Source organism: Muntiacus reevesi, chromosome 13, assembly GCF_963930625.1.
Source record: "Muntiacus reevesi chromosome 13, mMunRee1.1, whole genome shotgun sequence".
Taxonomy (NCBI): Eukaryota; Metazoa; Chordata; class Mammalia; order Artiodactyla; family Cervidae; genus Muntiacus; species Muntiacus reevesi.
This window is the reverse complement of record NC_089261.1, coordinates 19,912,774-19,930,632: the sequence shown is the minus strand read 5'-3', so window position 1 is coordinate 19,930,632 and position 17,859 is coordinate 19,912,774. Positions and strand designations below refer to the sequence as shown.

Sequence of the window (17,859 nt, the reverse complement as noted above, 5' to 3'; positions counted from 1 at the left end):
GTGAAGGACAGGGAGGCCTGGCGTGCTGCAGTCCATGGGGTTGCAGAGTCAGACACGACTGAACGACTGAACAACAAGATAATATATCAGTACCCTTCCCCAGCAGGCCAAGAGCTGGTGATAAACATCTGCCAGCACATCACTGGTGAAGCCCATTATTGTGGGCATTATAATAAGCCTGCATTATTGTGGGCAAGGTCTCATCTCCCTGCTATGTGGATCCTGGACTTCGATTTCTGATCTCTTGCCTCAAAAAACCATTCACACTAAAGTTCAAATATGTTATGCTTGGCAAATACCTGCAGGCTTCAAGTGGGCTCCTTGCTGGATTAGTTTTCAGGATTCTTTTTTTCCCTGAGTTTCGCCTAGTCGTTACTATCTTGTCAGCATGTGGTGGCTTTTAGGATGTTTTAAAATATGTTTTCTAGCATTTTGAGTTGCTTTCAGTTTGAGTGTGAGTCTGAATAACTAAGTGTCACGGCTGGAAGTCAGGCTCTCACTGAATGTTTGTGATTATTTCAGACACATTGAAAGAATGACTGTGAGGTTCCAGAAGTGAGTTATTTAGCCATGACTTGTGTTGTGACCTCTCTGTGCCTCATCTGTAAAATGGGGATGAAAATAAGACTTGCCTCATAGAGTTATGTGAATTAAAAACAGTATTTGTCAAGGAAGGAGGGTGGGATAAATTAGGAGTTTGGGATTAACATGAATACACATGCGTTTGTGCCTGCTCACTTGTGTCCGACCCTTTGTGACCACATGGACTGTAGCCTGCCAGGCTCCTCTGTCTATGAAATTTTCCAGGCAAGAATACTGAGGTGGGTTGCCATGTCCTACTACAGAGGATCTTCCTGACCCAGGGATCAAATCTGTGTCACCTGAACTGGCAGGGGGATTCTTTACCGCTGCGTCACCTGGGAAGCCCAACATATATACACTGTTATATATATAAAGTAGATAACCAATGAGTACCTACTTATAGCACAGAGAACTACACTCAACATTTTGTAATAATCTATATGGAAAAAGAATCTGAAAAAGAATATACACACACATATACACATACACACATATAACTGAATCATTTTGCAGTACACCTGAAACTAACATGACACTGTTAGTCAACTATACTTCAGTTGAAAAACATAAAAAAACAAACAAACAGTATTTGTCAAGAATTTAGAACAGTGCTTGGCACGTTGTAAGTGCTAGATACCAAAACGCATGCTAAGTCGCTTCAGGCTTGTCTGACTCTTTGCAACCCTATGGACTGTAGCCCACCAGGCTCCTCTGTCCTTGGGATTCTCCAGGCAAGAATACTGGAGTGAGTTGCTGTGCCCTCCTCCAGGGGATCTTCCCCAGATACCAAAAAGTATTTGTTAAATACCACACTCTATGATCTTCGCATCAGTATGCCCCACACTGGGGACTGAAGTCAAACTACTCTTCCTAGGACTGGTAAATCCACCTCTTACTTCGCTCCTCCCCCTGAGATGAAGGCTCATTCACCAAGGGGTGGGAGTTTGGGGTGGGGGAAGGATAAGAACACAGATGGAGACGTGTGACTCTGAGGAAGATGCAGACCCAGCCCTGGCATTTCTGGGTAGACTTGGTCCTCGCCTAGCAACTTGCAACCGAGTACTGTTTTCATAAACAGAGGAGCTTTGGTGTTTGGGGAACAGATCATTAGCAAGGCCCAGCCAAGGGGGGAACTTTGAAGGGAACACTAACCACAGGACGAAATACAGCCCCTTCCTCAGAGAGCCAGAAAGAATGAGCTGCAGAGTTGGAAGCCTCCCTCCGTGTGCAGAAAAGGATGCTACCATCCTGCAGTCACAGGCTGCTGAGTTCCAGCCAGAGCCCCTCTCTCCTGTGCCTCTGGACCGTGCTCCCCACTCCATAGTCATCAGAATGTGGACAGTGGTAAATCAGCCCCCTGTGAGTGCTCTCGGGACCCTCCTGTCCCTCCCCACGCAGAGGGGATTGGCAAACATTCACCAGCACGCCATTGGAGGAGCCCCATGTGGTCCCAGTTCATTGTAGGGAAAGTCTCCCTTACAATGTGGGCCTGATGATAAATTTCAGAGACTGGGCCAGTCAAAATTTGCAGGGGAGGGGCACTTCCCTGATGGTCCAGCGGCTCAGACTCTGCCCTTCCAACAGGGCACCTGGATTCGACAGCTGGTTAGGGAACTAGATCCCACATGCCACAACTAAGAATTTACATGCTGCAACTAAACATACTGCATGCCACAACTAAGACCCGGAGCAGCCAAATAAATAAATAAATATTTTAAAAAAATTTTTTTGATAAACCAAATATTCCAAATTGCTTCTATGCCTACCTTTTCTTGCCTGTAACTACAACTCTAAAAATGGTTCCCAGCTCAAATACTAATACATTGGGAAACTGCCAGACTAAAAGTTAGGCCACTTGAGGCCATATTCAAACAGAGAGATAGTAGATATATAGTGCTTCAGAAGACCGATGTGTTCAAAGGTGAGATGGTGTAACACAGCCGCTCTTCTAACAATGAATGATTAAACATGGAACGTCTGGTCATAACCCAGTGACCCGGAGCAGAGTTGGAATCCGTCTACCGATGCGCTTGGTGAGCTCTTAGGTCAGGAATCCAGATGGCTGCCCGAATGTCTTCTCTCTTGCTCCCACACATGCATCATTTTTGGCTGCCTCTGAAAACCTTTCCTAGTTCTGGGTGAACCTTTAGGGATGGAGGCTGCCCCCTACTACAGAAATTGGGGGATGGGGGCCGTTTCACTCTTCTACCTGGGAGTTCTAGGTCCTGGGCATGGGACCTAACCTTGATCTAGTAGGTAGATGGTCTAGTCAGTCGATTTTTTTTTTACTGAAGTATAGTTGATTTATTACAGTATTATGTAAGTTTCAGGGGTACAATGTAGACATTGATTCCCTTTTCTCCCCACCTTCACCAACATTTGTTACTTGTGGTCTTTTTGATGATAGCCATTCTGACAGGTGTGAGGTGATATAGCTCTTTGTGGTTTTGATTTGCATTTCCCTGATGATCAGTGATGTCGAGCATCTTTTTATGTGCCTGTTGACCATCTGTATGTCTTATTTAGAAAAATATCTATTCAGGTCTTCTGCCCATTTTTCAAGTGGGTTGCCTGTTGATTTTTTTAAATAATAACTTTATTGAGACATAATTAACATACCATAAAATTCACCTTTTAAAGTTTTTTTTAGTATAGCCACAGAGTTGTGAAACCATCACCACAATCAATTTTAGAACATTCTTATCATCCAAAAAAGAACCCCAATACTCATTTGCTGTCATTCTTTCTACCCCCAGCCTTAGGTGATTGAGAGTTTATTTCTTATTTCTATGGATTTGCCTCCACTGGACATTTCATGTAAGTGGAAATCATATAATATGTGTCATTTGGGGTCTGACTTCTTTTTCTCAGCATATTTTACATCCATGTGGTAGCATGTATTAATACTTCATTCTTTTTATGGTCGAGCAATATTCCATTATGTGGATTTACCACATTCATTGATGGACATTGGGTTGTTTCCACTTTTTGGCTGTTATGAATAATGCTGTAATGATGGTTAGTATACAAGTTTTTGCGCAGATGTGTATTTTCATTTCTCCCGGCTACATACCAATTCACCAGAGGGGAACTGCTGGGTCATATGGTAACGCTATGTTTAACATGTTGAGAAACTGCCAGCTGTTTTCCAAAGCACCGTTTTACATTCCCACCAGCAGTATAGGAGGGCTCCAGTTGATCCACATCCTCACCAATATTTGTTGTTGTGTTTTCACTTTTTTTTCATTTTAGTCTTGTGGAGGTAAAAGGGTATCTCCTTGTGGTTTTGATCTGGAATTCTGAGGGCATATGGGGTAGTGGAGAAATGACCTACAGCAGAAATGGCCATTGGAGAGCCTGAGGTATTGGAGGCACTGAGCTCCCAGTGGCGCCATTGGCATCCTGGCTGTGGTTGCTTCCTGGTCATTTACGAAGCTGGCTTCTCCAGTTTATCCACTGAGCCTATGAGCCTCAAATAACGTCACTTTCCACTGAAGCTAACCAGAGCCAATTTCTATTGCTGCAAACCAAGGGTCATGATTGATACCATATTTGATAACATTTAACTTAGTCTTTATACTTATTTCTCCTTCCTGAGTGCCTTTTCTCTTGTTGCAGGCCTTCACTTCTACCCAGAGTACTGTAATAGTCTCCTTGCTGTGGTCCCAGACAACCCCTCTTGCCCATCACCTGACCATAGGCCCCTGAGATGCAAGTTTGATCTACTTCTATCCCTTCCCTTTAACATCAAGTTCAACCTCCTTGCTTTAGCACACAAGGCCATCCATAATGTGACCACTGTCTTCCCTGGGTTGCTCTCCTGCCACTTCCCCCAGGCACCACTCAGGTAGGCTTAGAGTGAGGGCCACATTTATGTAACTTCTCCACCTCTCCCTAGTCGCCTCCTCCTGCTCCTCCTCCTTCCCACCCCATCTGCTCTGGACGCCCCTATGTCATATCACAAAACACTGTAATTATTATTGACATATCTGTTTCCCTCACTACAATATAACCTTCCACAGGGGAAGAGCCGGTGTTTCCTGCCACATTTTATCTCTGGGCTTAGCATGCTGCGGGGCACACACAGTTAAACTGAGGTCGCTGTTAGGGGATCTGGCACCAGTTACTGCTATTCTGTCCTCTCTCCTTGAACAGTGAAAAGGTAGAGAGGAGCCACAGCACACTGAGGGAGAGGTAAGTGGCGAGCGTCTGGTGAAGCTTCACTGTATGCTGGGCTGCCTTTGGGATACCACCAGTGATTCGGGGGGACGTGACTCGGGGGAACGTGTGGTTAGACATGACTGCAAGAACAGACGACGAGATCATGGAGAAAATTGTGTCTTTTTAAAATGTTGAAATTCCTGGGGGAAAACTACGAAGGATGAATTGATGTTGACTGAAGGCTTAAGGTTTACGGGGCTGAAACCCACGGTGAACTTTTCCACATGTGTCTATTGTCATGTGAGATAACACACCAGCTTCAGGGCAGCTCCACCTGTGACTTCTCTGCGGTCTTTCCTGGGATCCTCTGAGGGGCAGCCTATCCTATATCAAGACTATTTGAAAGTGAAGGAGTGAGAATGGCCAGATCATCCTCTTGAATATGTGGCCCCCCTCCCTCCTGCCCGTCGCCCACATGAAAACATCCCTATTTGGACTTGGGAGGAAGGACCGTGCCACAGTGGTACTGAAGGAATGGTAGAGATGGTTCTAGACTTCTGTGTACCTCGCCTTGAGCCTATGTCCCTTTCTAGGGTCTGACCATACAAACCTTTGATTCACTGAATGCATCTGGCCTTGATGTGTCAAAGGGTCCCAGGAGACTGCTGGCCCAGCTTCCCTTGTGGCACGTTTCAGGCAACCAAGATACGTTTATCGAAACTAAGAAATTAAGTTTGGAGCAAACAATATCAACTAAACCACAGACTTCCTCTGGGTTTCACCGGTTCTTCCTAACGTCCTTTTTTTTTCTGATCCAGAAAACCAGGATCCTGCTTCACATTTCGTCATCGTCTCCCTTTAGTCTCCTTGACCTGTGACAGTGTCTGAGTCTTTTAATGTTTGTCATGACCTGGGCTTTCTTTTTCTTTTTTTTGGCTGTGCTAGGTCTTTGTTGCAGCACGTAGATTCTCTAGTTGTGGTATGGAGGCTTAGCTGCCCCACGGCACAAGACATCTTAGTTCCCCAACTGGGGATCAAACCTGCATCCCCTGTGTCAGAAGGCAGATTCTTAACCACTGGACCACCATGGGAAGGGCCATGACCTGGGCGTTTTTGACGAGTACTAGTCAGGTGTTTTGTACAGATTCGTCATATTTGTAAAAATCTGTTGGATTCATCCTGCCCAATGAGGTGGAGCAAACTCCAGCCTGTGGGATGGATCTGGGCTGCCATGTCTCTGTTGTCTGCAAGCTAAGAATAGTTTTCACAGTTATTTGTTTTTGTTTGTTTGTTTGTTTTTTGGTTTGTTTATTTGCCACCAGGGAAGTGGGATCTTAGTGCCCCAATCAGGGATGGAACCGCAACCCTGCTGCAGTGGAAACTCCAGAGTCTTAACTACTGGACCGCCAGGGAAGTCCCAGTTTTCACATTTTTAAGTGGTCGAAAAAAATATCAAAAGAAGATGATTTCATGATACATGGAAGTTCCCATGAAATCCACATTAATTTTAGTGTCCCTAAGTAAAGTTTGATTGGAATGGGGCCACGCTCATTCTTCTCTGGACCAAAGTTCTGTGTAGCTGCGTTTGTGTTCCAGCGGCCGAGCTGAGGTGTCTAACAGCCCACTGGGCCCACAAATCCCCACTGTTTACTCTCTGGCCCTTTCCAGAGAGTCTGCTGACCCTGATGTGGATGGCCTGTGGGGGCCAGATTCACTTTGATTCAGAAACTAAGTCAGCTATTAAAAGAGCACTGAAGCTTCATGCTCATTCATTCAATCGTTCTGCAAATATTTATTGAGGGCCCTTTGTCAAAGCTTGCAGAGACCCTTATTTGAGCAAGTGTTAACTGGTGCTAAAACCCTGGAGTTTGGAGAGATTAATTCTCATCAGACATCTCCCCGAGTCTCAGGCACAGTTTCTGCCGGCAGTAATAATAGCTGCCGTCCTATTTTGAGCACTACCTTATGCCAGGAACGCTTTATTTGCAATATCTCTTTTAATCCTCACCACCACCCCAGGAATTGTTCCAGGAGGAAACTGAGGTTTAAGAGATTAGCCACACCCGAGGGCACACAGGGTGCTACTCAGCGGCAGAGGCAGGACTCAGTCCAGCCTGGCCTGCGGGGCCAGTGCTGTGTAAACAGGATGCTCACCCCACACCGGAGGGGCCGGGGGGTTCTGGAGGAGAGCCTGGGGGGTGGGGGAGGCTCTGAGTGGTTCCTGGACGACCATGCCTTTTCCATCTCCAGAACTCTGGAAGCAATAGGCCAGGATGCAGAGGCCCATGTGTGTATTATCTTTTCAAAAGAGCATCACATGCTGCTCTCTGGTGTCCAGCGTTGTGTCCCCACGTCTTGAGGTACAAGCCCAGTGATACTGTTTACCATCTCTCCTTCCTCCTTTTCTGGTGTCCCTGCTCTGCCAGCCACCCGGTTGGGAGAGTCTGGGTTCTCTGCTCACTTGGCAGGAAGGCAGCCCCCACTTCCTCCCCTGGCCCAGGGCACTGGGGCCCAGCTTCTCCACTGCCTGTGTGGCCAGCTGGTGGGCCTGAGGGGGATGGAGGGGCAGATGCCCTCTGGGGGCCAGAAGGTACACATGAGCTGCTCTTCTTCCTGGTCAGACAAGCTGAGAGACACCCCAAGAAAAGCACCAGCAGGAGCTCCTCTGGCCAGGCTGTTGACTCGGATCCTGCTGCCCCTGGCTACTTGGGCCTTCCTGGGTGAACAGCCGCCCTGACCCCAACCCTTACCCTATGTGTGGGTGTGCTCAGTCGTGTCTGACTCTTTGTGACCCCATGGACTGTAGCCCACCAGGCTCCTCTGTCCATGGGATTTCCCAGGAAAGAATATTGGAGCTGGTTTCCATTTCCTACTCCAGGGGATCTTCCCGATGCAGGGACTGAACCCATGTCTCTTGCACTGGCAAGCAGATTCTTTACCACAAGTGCCACCTGGGATGCCCAACCAACCCCCTAACCCTCCCTGGCCATCACCAGGACCTCTCCCTCCACATACCGACTCAGCACAGAGGGACCGAGTGGCTCAGCCTGGGCCTGGAGGTGGTTACTGCTACTGGCCCAGTCACAGCAGGTCCAACTGGTCACAGGCCTATTCTGCTCCACACAATGACTCCAATATATATGTCGTTAATAAGAACCAAAAAAGAGGAGCCAGATCCAATGAGAGAAGCTCCCTGTGGGTGTCCAGAGGACATCCAACTCTAAGCTATTTTTTTTGGAAGGAAACAAGTCATTGGAGAGTTTTCTGTTCCCTAAAGCGTCCCCAGGAACCTTTTAACTGGCTTGATAATCTCTCTCTCCTAAGCCCTCAGCGGCCGCAAAGTTGATTCATAAAGCTTGTTTTGCTTTTTGGGTTTTTCAAAAAGACTGCAATGTAAACCAGCTTGTGAAGCCCTGGAGGTAAAATCTGACCAGCGGGGTGCCTGCTGGACCATGGCCCACGCCAGCTGTCCCAAGGTCATGGTGACACGGCCTGGCTGGGGAGCCGGCTCTGTCCTGCATTCCGGGGTGTTCCGAGGACTCACCAGGAGCCAGGTTTCTGAGTGGCCACCACACACAGGGCTCTGTGCCAGGAGAAGGATGCTGAGGTTGTCCTGTTTCTCTCACATGGAACTCTGCCCCTGGGGAGGAAGGACCTTTGCAGAGGTCAGCGACGTCATCTCAAAGGCTGGTTTCTCCGGGAAAGGTGCTGGTTTGGGTGGGTGGGGGTGTTGGACTGAACACATGTGAAGGATAACCTTTGGCCCGCTGGCCTGAGAGAGGCTTCATAACCGAGGACGAAATAGGACCATAACTTTCATCTGTTTATAGGCAGGGGGCGGGGGAGGGGTGGGTAACATCTTTTCAAGGTCAAAACAGTGCTGCAGCCTTAGTCACGTTCCCGAAACAACCCCTAAGCTGAGAATCTGTTTTTGCCTGCTAGGTGTTCTGCAGCCCAGCGGAGTTTAAGGCTGTGAGCCAACCAGATGGGCCTGTGCGGTGCGTGGGTCACGGGAAGAGGGTGGCTAACACGGGCCGAGCTCTGCCCCGGGGAGGCTGGTTGTGTGGTTTCTAGTCCAGGTGCACACCCACAGGGCTCCGGTGGAGGGGAGGGGGGTGTGCTTTTTCTGCATTTTCTCTGGCAGTTGCCACCGGGGTTAAGCTTGGCCAATGATGCTCTTCATAACGGCCGCGCACAACTGCTCAGGGGTTTACTGATAAGAAGCCACAAGCCAGGGCTCTCAGCAGCACCGAGCACCCAACACCTCCCGTCCCAGTCTAACAGCCGACTGGGATGATCTGCATCTGGCCATGTTAGGCTAAGGGTCCAGGTGCCACTCAAGATGATGGGAATAAGGCCACACATGCCACGAGGAAGGACAGCTGCTGGCTGAGGCCCTCTCTGCCCCTGGGGACCACGCCACCTCCTTGTCCTGGCAACCCTGCCCCAGGCAGCACTGCCATGGATCAGGCATGGGGATGACAGTCAGGGTTTCCAGCCACCACATCCATCCAACCCCCAGTGTTTTTCTTGCTTCCACCCACTTTTCTATTTCAGACAAAGTGGAATGTCCAACTCTGTGAAATCCGTTGCTTAACAGAAACATGTTTTTAATGTCTAAACATTCTGAAGATTAGAGCAGGGGTAGGGAAATGCCAGAAAAGCGGTACCTCTTGGGGGAAGAAAAACCACACATACACACACAAAGTCCTTTGTGCTTCAGAAACTCTGCTCGACTTCACTGATCCTAGGATCTTGTCTAGAATCTTGGGAAATGGTTAAGCCAAGAATTTCAGTCGTGAATATTTCTGCAGTGATTTCGTCTGGAAGTTCTTCTTCTAAGCAAATTTCAGAACCTAACCAAACAAGAGAAGAAAGCAAATGCCTTCATAATGATTAGGTTTCTAACTCGGAAGCATTTTCCAAAAAATATGAGGAACTGATACAAAAGAGAAGTGAGAGGTGCTCTGTGCAAGGATTTGACTCTGGCTCCTTGAGAAGTTCTGGGGTGGAAATCAGTCAAAATCCCTCCTTTGTGGTTTGGGTTTGGAGCACTCTTACCCAAATCTCTGCACACGTTATTGGAAATCCTCAACTATATGGCATCATTGATTTTACTGTTTTGAGACACTTAGGAACACTGTATCCATGTACGTGCATATATGTGTGTGTGTGTGTGTATGAAAATTACATTCTGAGATACCAAGTACACACGGAATGGGGTGGGAGAGCTTGCAGGTTGGAAATGATAGATCAGACAGTGGAGTCTAGAACTGTCTGAGTTAGGAACCCTGTTCAATTTGAAATTGGGAACAGACAATGAAAGGAAAGGAAGAAGGAAGGAGAGGAGAAGGAAGAAGGAAGAAGGTGAAGGGTCTTTGCTCCTGACTTCTTGTGGGGGGCAGCGGGGCAGCCCTGGGGGTTTGTCCACGGACATGTTCCAGCACACTCGGGCCAATGGACTAAAAGAAGGAGGTGGGAAATCCTCAGATAGGAAAGAAGAAGAGGATGATCTTTTTTTTTGGCCACACCGCACTGCATGTGAGATCTTAGTTCCCCGAGCAGGGATTGAACCTATGAGCCCTGCAGTGGAAGTGCCAAGTCCTAACCACTGGTCCACTAGGGAAGTCCCTGGGAGGATCTCTAAAGACGTTCAAGTTCGGGCATCTTGGGGTCGGGTTCCTGCCTGCCCCCGAGTCGCTGACCCTCTTGTCCTCCAAGGCTCTCCTGACTATACCTCCCCTGAAGTGACTTTCAAACCGTATTCTCAATTAGTGGCCAGTGTTCACCTACCCTGGTCAGAAAGATGAGGACTGGGTTGGGGGAATAAAGGGAAAAACAAGGCCAGAAGACACAGGGGATGTCAGAGCCCGGGAACAAAGGCTTTCATCTCTTCAACGTGACCACCACTCCCTGGTCCTTTCATAACTTATTCATGTTGGGTTCCCCACAGACCTGCTTTGTCGTTGCGCGGTATGAAGGAGAGTGGCTGGCACCAGTCAGGACACATAAATGCACTCAAGTCGACAACAAATTAGCGTGCCCTGATTACGTGCCCAGACAGAGCCCACTCGCTAGTAGTACCTTTGACAGAGGAGGCTGCGGGCTCAGATTTCCAGCCCTCGGGATTCAGTCCAAACAGCGTGGCGAAGCAGTCCATCATCTCCTCTTCCGTCATGTGCTCACCTGGGCATCGCAAAGGGAAAGGGAGGCGGTTCGGCTTGTGGGACTGAGCTTCACATTCGAGCTTCGCATCATCTTTCTAAAGTCTTCAAGAGAATTATCCCATAGGTTTCCTTTTCTTGAGATGCAAAACCCACCTAGTGAGTCCCGTGTTACTATCACATAGACTTCCTTATATGGTGCTAAAAGTGGGCCTCCAACCTGGGGGACTGTGTCGGGGCTTGTGCAGATGGGGAACAGCTTTCTGACAAAGACTGCACTTGGCTTCATTTCAGTTTCCCTCATGTTAGAAACACCAGTTTCGCTGAGATGAAATGATCACCCAGAGAAAAAGGAAAAAAAATATATATATATTTTTTTGTCTTTTGGCTGTGCCACACAGCATGAGGCATCTTAATTCTCTGACCAGGAATTGAACTTGTGCTCCCCATGTTGGCAGTTTGAAGTCTCAACCACTGGACTGCCCAGGAAGTCCCTAAAAAGGATCTTTTTTTTTTTTTTTTTACTTTGGTGATCTCACAAAATGAAACCCAATCTCATGGTACCTCATCGTGAGGTCGATGGCTGGCACTTGTATTCCTGCTTTATGAGTGCTGTGCTAAATTGCTTCAGTCGTGTCCAACTCTTTGCGACCTCATGACTATAGCCTGCCAGGCTCCTCCATCTATGAGATTCTCCAGGCAAGAATACTGGAGTCGGTTGTCATTCCCTTCTCCAGGGAACCTTCCCAACCCAGGGACTGAACCCATGTCTCTTATGTCTTCTTCAATGGCAGGCAGGTTCTTTACCACTAGCGCCACCTGGGAAACCCAAGGTAAGAGGAAAGCGTCTAGGGCACTGAATTGTGCAGCTCCAGGAAGTTGGGACACACACTCCATCCTTCAGGTCCCCACCATCCTTCCCTTTATCCCTTGTTCACCAGCCATGTGGGTCAGTAAGCAGCATCCTCAGGGCTGAAGCTCTGTCATATCAAAGATGCAGGTGTCTGGGGGCTGCCTTCCCAGCTCAGTTCTCTCCAGTGGGATGGGCTTTGCCAAGGGTGTTACGAGACCTACCTATTTGTATTTACCTTTAGTTTGAAGCAGATTCAGAAAATCCTCTCTTTGAATAGCCTTCTCTCCCTTTGAATTGGTGAAACCAAGAATGTCAAAGCTCTGCTGGATGCCGCTCATGGTGTTACCAAAGGGTGGCCTATGATTGAGGTAGACTTTGAAGAAATCCGGTAAGTTGATTTTGTCGATGAGCTTTCCAGTGTCCACATACTCACTAAATCTGATTTCGTTAAACATATCTTCAATCTAGAAAAGAGGTTTAGGGGGGGAAAAAAAGGCCATGGTAAACAGATAGATTTCTAAGAACTGGAGTGTAACAGACAAATGTTCATAGTTAGCTTAGAACATGTCTGCTATGGGTTGACTGTATCTACCCCTCACCCCGCCCCCCAAAGACAGGTTGAAGTCCTAACTCCCCATCTCTCAGAATGTGACTTTATTTAGAAACAGGGTCATGGCAGATGTAAGTAGTATGATGAGGTCAATACTGGAATAAAGTGGGCCTTTAATCCAATATGACTGGTGTCCTTGTAATAGCAGTGGGGCAGGTGCAAGCTGGTAGTGGGCCAACTCAGCCATTGGTTGGTGCCACAGTGGGCCCCTCCCCAAGCAAGAAACCATTAGTGAGCAACTGCCAACGACAAACCATTAGTGGCCCTGCTCAGCGATTGGTTGGTGCCCCAGTGGGACCCTCCCCCTCTTGTGTATAAAAGGAGTTCGAATTGGGACTGAGGGGAGATGATTTTTTGAGATGTTAGTCTGCCATCTTCTTGGTCTGCTAGCTTTCTGATTAAAATAGTTATTCCATGTTCCAACAACTCATCTCCCAATGTATTGGCCTGTCATGTGGCAAGCAGAATAAGCTTGGCTCAGTCACATTATCATTAAAAGAGGAGAGAGACACTCAGGGCCAAGATGGACATATGATGGTGGAGGCAGAGGTTGGAGTGAGAGAGCTTAAGCCAAGGAAAGACAAGGACTACTGGTAACCACAGAAACTAGAAGAGGCAGGGACGGTTTATCCCCTATGTGCTTCACAGACAGCCTGACCCTGCTGACACCCTGATTTTGGATTTCCATGAGAGAATAAATTCCCATTGTGTGAAGCCACCCAGTTTGTAGTACTTTTTACTACAGCTCTGATCCACTGTCCAACTGGCCAATACTATTAGCATTAGCATGAACAGTGTTTCATTTTATCACTTTTCAGCTAAGTATCAAAGGTCTGTATAGTCAAAGCTATGGTTTTTCCGTAGTCATGTACCAATGCGAGAGCTAGACAATAAGAAAAAGCTGAGCACCAAAGAATTGATGCCGTAGAACTGTGGTATTGGAGAAGACTCTTGAGAGTTCCTTGGACTGCAAGATCAAACCAGTCAATCCTAAAGGAAATCAACCCTGAATATTCCCTGGAAGGACTGATGCTGAAGCTGAAGCTTCAATACTTTGGCCACCTGATAAGACTCATTGGAAAAGACCCTGATTCTGGGAAAGACCAAAGGCAGGAGGAGAAGAGGACAACTGAGGATGAGATGACTAGATGGCATCACCAACTCAATGGACATGAGTTTGCGTAGGCTCCAGGAAATAGTGAAGAACAGAGAAACATGGCGTGTTGCAGTCCTTGGGGCTGCAAAGAGTCAGACATGACTGAGCGCCTGAACAACAACAAATCTTGCACTGTATTTGCTATGTCCCTGCTTTGTGAAGAAGCTATTTTGTGCCATGTGTTCAGTTGTGTCTCACTCTTCGTGATCCCTGGACTGTAGCCTGCCAGGTTCCTCTGTCTATGGAATTTTCAGCAAGAACACTAGAGTCAATTGCCATTTCCTCTTTGAGGGGCTCTTCCCAACCCAGGGATCAAATCCATGTCTCATATGTGTTTCCTGCATGCAGGCGGATTCTTTACCTGCTGAGCCATCAGGGAAGCTCACAGAATCCTGAAGAATTTAGAAATTAGTTTATATAAATAAGTAAATAATTCAGTGTGAAACTCAAATATCCTGCAGTGTTTTATACACACAAAGATATTTTGTAACATACACATGACTTGTGTGATATAATTTTTAAAATGAAGACCTAAGAAGACATCATTCATTGAAAATATCAACACAGTTGACAAATATTAAGTGATACTAACCATGAAAAACAGACCCAAATTTTTAAAATCATGAAGAAAAGAGGGAATGCAAGTATTGACACCAATCTTACAGAAATTAAAGGAGTATGAGCAACTATATACCAATAAATCAGGTAACTTAGGAAAAATGAACAAATTCCTAGGAAGATACGAATGACCAAAACTGACTCAAGAAAAAATAGAAAATCTGAACAGAACTATAATAAGTAAATAGATGGAATGAGTAACTTTACAACTTCTGTGAAGAAAAGCCAAGGACCAAATGACTTCATTGGTGAATATGTCTTCCTCCAAATTGAGGGGTTTTGAATTTTATAGAGAAAGACAAGGAGAGGGAGAAAGAGAGAGAATAAGAGCCATAGAAAAGTGGGAAATAATATTTTCCCCCAGAACATAACTCTAACTTGGTCTGTAGGAATGAATTTGGAAGATGATCTGTATTTGCACACAATGAAAGTGAAGTGAAAAGTTGCTCAGTCGTGTCTGACTCTTTGTGACCCCATGGACTGTAGCCCACCAGGCTCCTCTATCCATGGAATTTTCTAGGCAAGAGTTCTGGAGTGGGTTGCCATTTCCTTCTCCAATTTGCACACAATATTTGCTGGTAGATAACCAATTTCTTCCTGTCCACTAAATAAACGTAGACCAAAAACTGAAAGAAGCACCAGTTTGAAGCAGTGTCAAATTTCAGCCAGTCTGGAGCATCCCAGCATCTTGGTCTTGTTCCAAGTATCAAGAAGAAAATACAAACCTCTTGCAATCCAACCGTCTGATCATAATTACTGTGAAAGATCTGGGGCACTTTCTTTTCACTTTTTCCCATGCATATAAAATACATGTGTCTATTTTTTTGCAAATTTGGTTTGTGTACATATTCTTTTTGTATCCTGCTTTTTACACTGTATCTTAGTAATCACCTGATATTTTCAGAGAAGCCACATATTCTCAATGCAACACTCCAGGAATGGTCTTTAGATGTAACATCATTGGTTATGGATACAAATGAACCTTAATCATTACTATGTCAGCAGCTCTAATTGGTAACATTTTCATGTGTAGCATTTATTGAGTTATATTATATAACTGATGTTAAACTATGTATAATTTTCTGTATAAGTAAAACTATACAATAGCATAATATTTACAGACTGTACTATACAGATTTTTTTCACTATTTATTTATTTGGCTGCCTTGGGTGTTAGTTGCAGCATGTGGGATCTGATCTTTCATTTCAGTGTGTGGGGTTCTCTCTAGCTATGCCCCAGGGTCTCCAGAGTGAGCACGGGCTTAAGTAATTCAGGCATGTGGGCTCTCTAGTTGTGGCACATGGGCTCCAGAGCATGCAGGCTCAGTAGTTGCAGAGCACGGGCTTACTTGCCTCACAGGCCATTGGATCTTAGTTCCCCGACCAGGGATGGATAAGGGGTCCCCTGCATGGCAAGGTGACTTTTTAACCACTGGACCACCAGGGAATTCTCTGCACCATATGATTAGTATGAGTAAATGCATAGTATGAGTATATGCATGTGCTACCACTTACTATGAGCCAGAGGAGACTGGGGCTAAAACTACAATCTCTGATGACAGAACTCTATTCGAACCCGGGTTCTGCCATTTTCTATGTGACTTTGGGTGAGTAATGTGATGTTCCTTATCCTTAGTTTCCCTTTTTGAAAAGGTGAGTAATATGGTGAACCATTTGCAGTGGAGCTAATCTGCAGCTTACTGTGACAGTGTATCTAAGTGTGGACATTATGCCTAAAACACAGTCAGCACTCAACAGGCATTAAGAGTTCTTGTGATTATGATACTTTCTACGCCCTTGCTGATTACAATACATGCAATTATGTCATTTATAAACATAGAAACTATACTGTAAATGATATGTGTACATTATAAACACAACATACGATTTAAACTCAATTCAGAAATAGGACAGTAACTCAAAGATGACAGAAAGAAATCCCAAAGTGCCTGGAATTGCTCATACTCAGAGCGTTCCAAAGATCTAAGGGAACATGCTTGGCACAAACCACTCTGTAGGTGATTCACCTCTTACTGTCTTTCCTTAAATGACTGATCAAAACTCACTGCTCAACAAGCAGAGAGCTGGCAGCTTTGGCATCACGACTTTCTTTCCCAAGCCGTTTGCAAGTGTTAGTTGAAGAGGCAGGTTCTGCTACATGTCTGAACAAGGTTCACGCTTGGGAGAGGAACCCTGGAGCCAGAATGAAACACCACAGCCTTCCCAGGGCCCTGGTGAGGGGGCGGGGGGAAGGAGCAGGAGCCCCCAAGGCCACCCAAGGTGCTCTGGCTGGGGCTGGCTTCAACCTGGTCTTTTATTGGCATTCTCGTGCTGGCCCATCATCTGCTAAGGCAGGGGTTCATTTGATTCACCCAGGGAGCTTTAAATGTTCTGAGGCCCAGGCCCCATTCCCAGAGATCCTGATTTAATTGGTCAGGGGTGGAGTAGCAGCAGTCATAGCTTAAAAAAGCTCCCCAGGGGATATGAATGTGTGGCCAAGGTTGAGAAGTTATGGCTTTAGGGCAGGGGATCTCAAACTATATCAGGCATCAAGATGACTAGGAGGCCCTGTTAAAACACGGACTGCTGGTCACATCCCCAGGGTTTCTGATTCTTCAGGTCTGGAATGGGGGCCGAGAATCTGCTCTGCTTACAAATCCCCCGGTGAGGGCTGTGCTGCTGGTGTTGCAGGCCACAGCTTTGAGAATCGGTTTTCTACACCGCGGTGCCTGGAGGAGGTGATACTTGTGCCGAGAAGAATCAGCACCAGCTCTTGTGATTTTCACTGAGGGTAATGATGGGTGGCAGCTGTGATGCATGGTCTAATTCTTTGGGCCTACATCTGTCTCCTCCATTAAGCTGTAGCAATGGCATTCATCTCTATTTCCACAGCAGCTTCCTCATTCAGAGCCCAGCACATTGTGGAGGCCCAGAGAAATGTTTACTGAATGAATGAATGAAACACTGTGGGCACAATGTTAAAAGTTCTGTTAAAACTTACAAAAGGCCTGGGACTTCCCTGGTGGTCCAGTGGTTAAGACTCCAAGCTTCCACTGCAGGGGGTGCAGGTTCAATCCCTGGTCAAGGGACTAACATCTCACATGCCACGTGGTGCGACCAAAAAAATAAAAAATTTTAAAAAAAAACTCACAAAAAGCGTATTTAGAATAACTGCTTACTGCCCTAGTTAATTTAATTCAATTTACTAGAAGTTACTGAGCATTTGAATTGGCACTGGCAAATGGAAGACTAGTCGTTTAATTATCACTAGGACAGCCCTGCATTCTAGGAGTGTCAGTTAGCCAATCAGTCAGCAAAGATTAAGCACTTATGAAGTGCCAGGCGCTGGTCTGGGTCCTGTGAAGAGACACCCAGGAGACTACACACACACACACACACACACACACACACACTCACTCCTGCTAGAGTGAACTAACGAGGAAGGCTCCATCACTGGCTGCTCGGCCCTGTGCCCACACCTGGGGGCTTTTCAAAACTTTTCCAGGCCTGGGCTCCATCCTGAGGTTCAACAGATTGAAGGCTGAGCCCAGGTATCAGTACTTTTTAAGTGCCCCTAGGTGATTTTAATATGCTTGGACTCCATGGCTCTAAACGATTTCAGCACCTGAATGCAGGAGGTTGACATCCAGGGCTGGAGGAGTGTTCAGTAAGGGAGACTTGGGAAGACTGCCTCAGAAGAGGTGGGCCACTGAGG

At 46.5% G+C, this 17,859-nt stretch overlaps 1 protein-coding gene across 1 annotated transcript in view; it reads right to left on the bottom strand.

Moving 5' to 3' along the window:
• Positions 1 to 9,462: 9,462 nt before the first annotated feature.
• The window catches only part of CFAP251 (cilia and flagella associated protein 251), a 71,456-nt gene continuing 63,059 nt past the window's right edge, over positions 9,463 to 17,859 (bottom strand). The window contains exons 22-24 of the mRNA XM_065903790.1: positions 11,996 to 12,224; positions 10,828 to 10,929; positions 9,463 to 9,599 (exon numbers count right to left, since the gene is read on the bottom strand). Coding sequence (XP_065759862.1) covers positions 9,463 to 9,599; positions 10,828 to 10,929; positions 11,996 to 12,224 — 468 coding nt within the window. The remainder of the gene's footprint in view (positions 9,600 to 10,827; positions 10,930 to 11,995; positions 12,225 to 17,859) is intronic.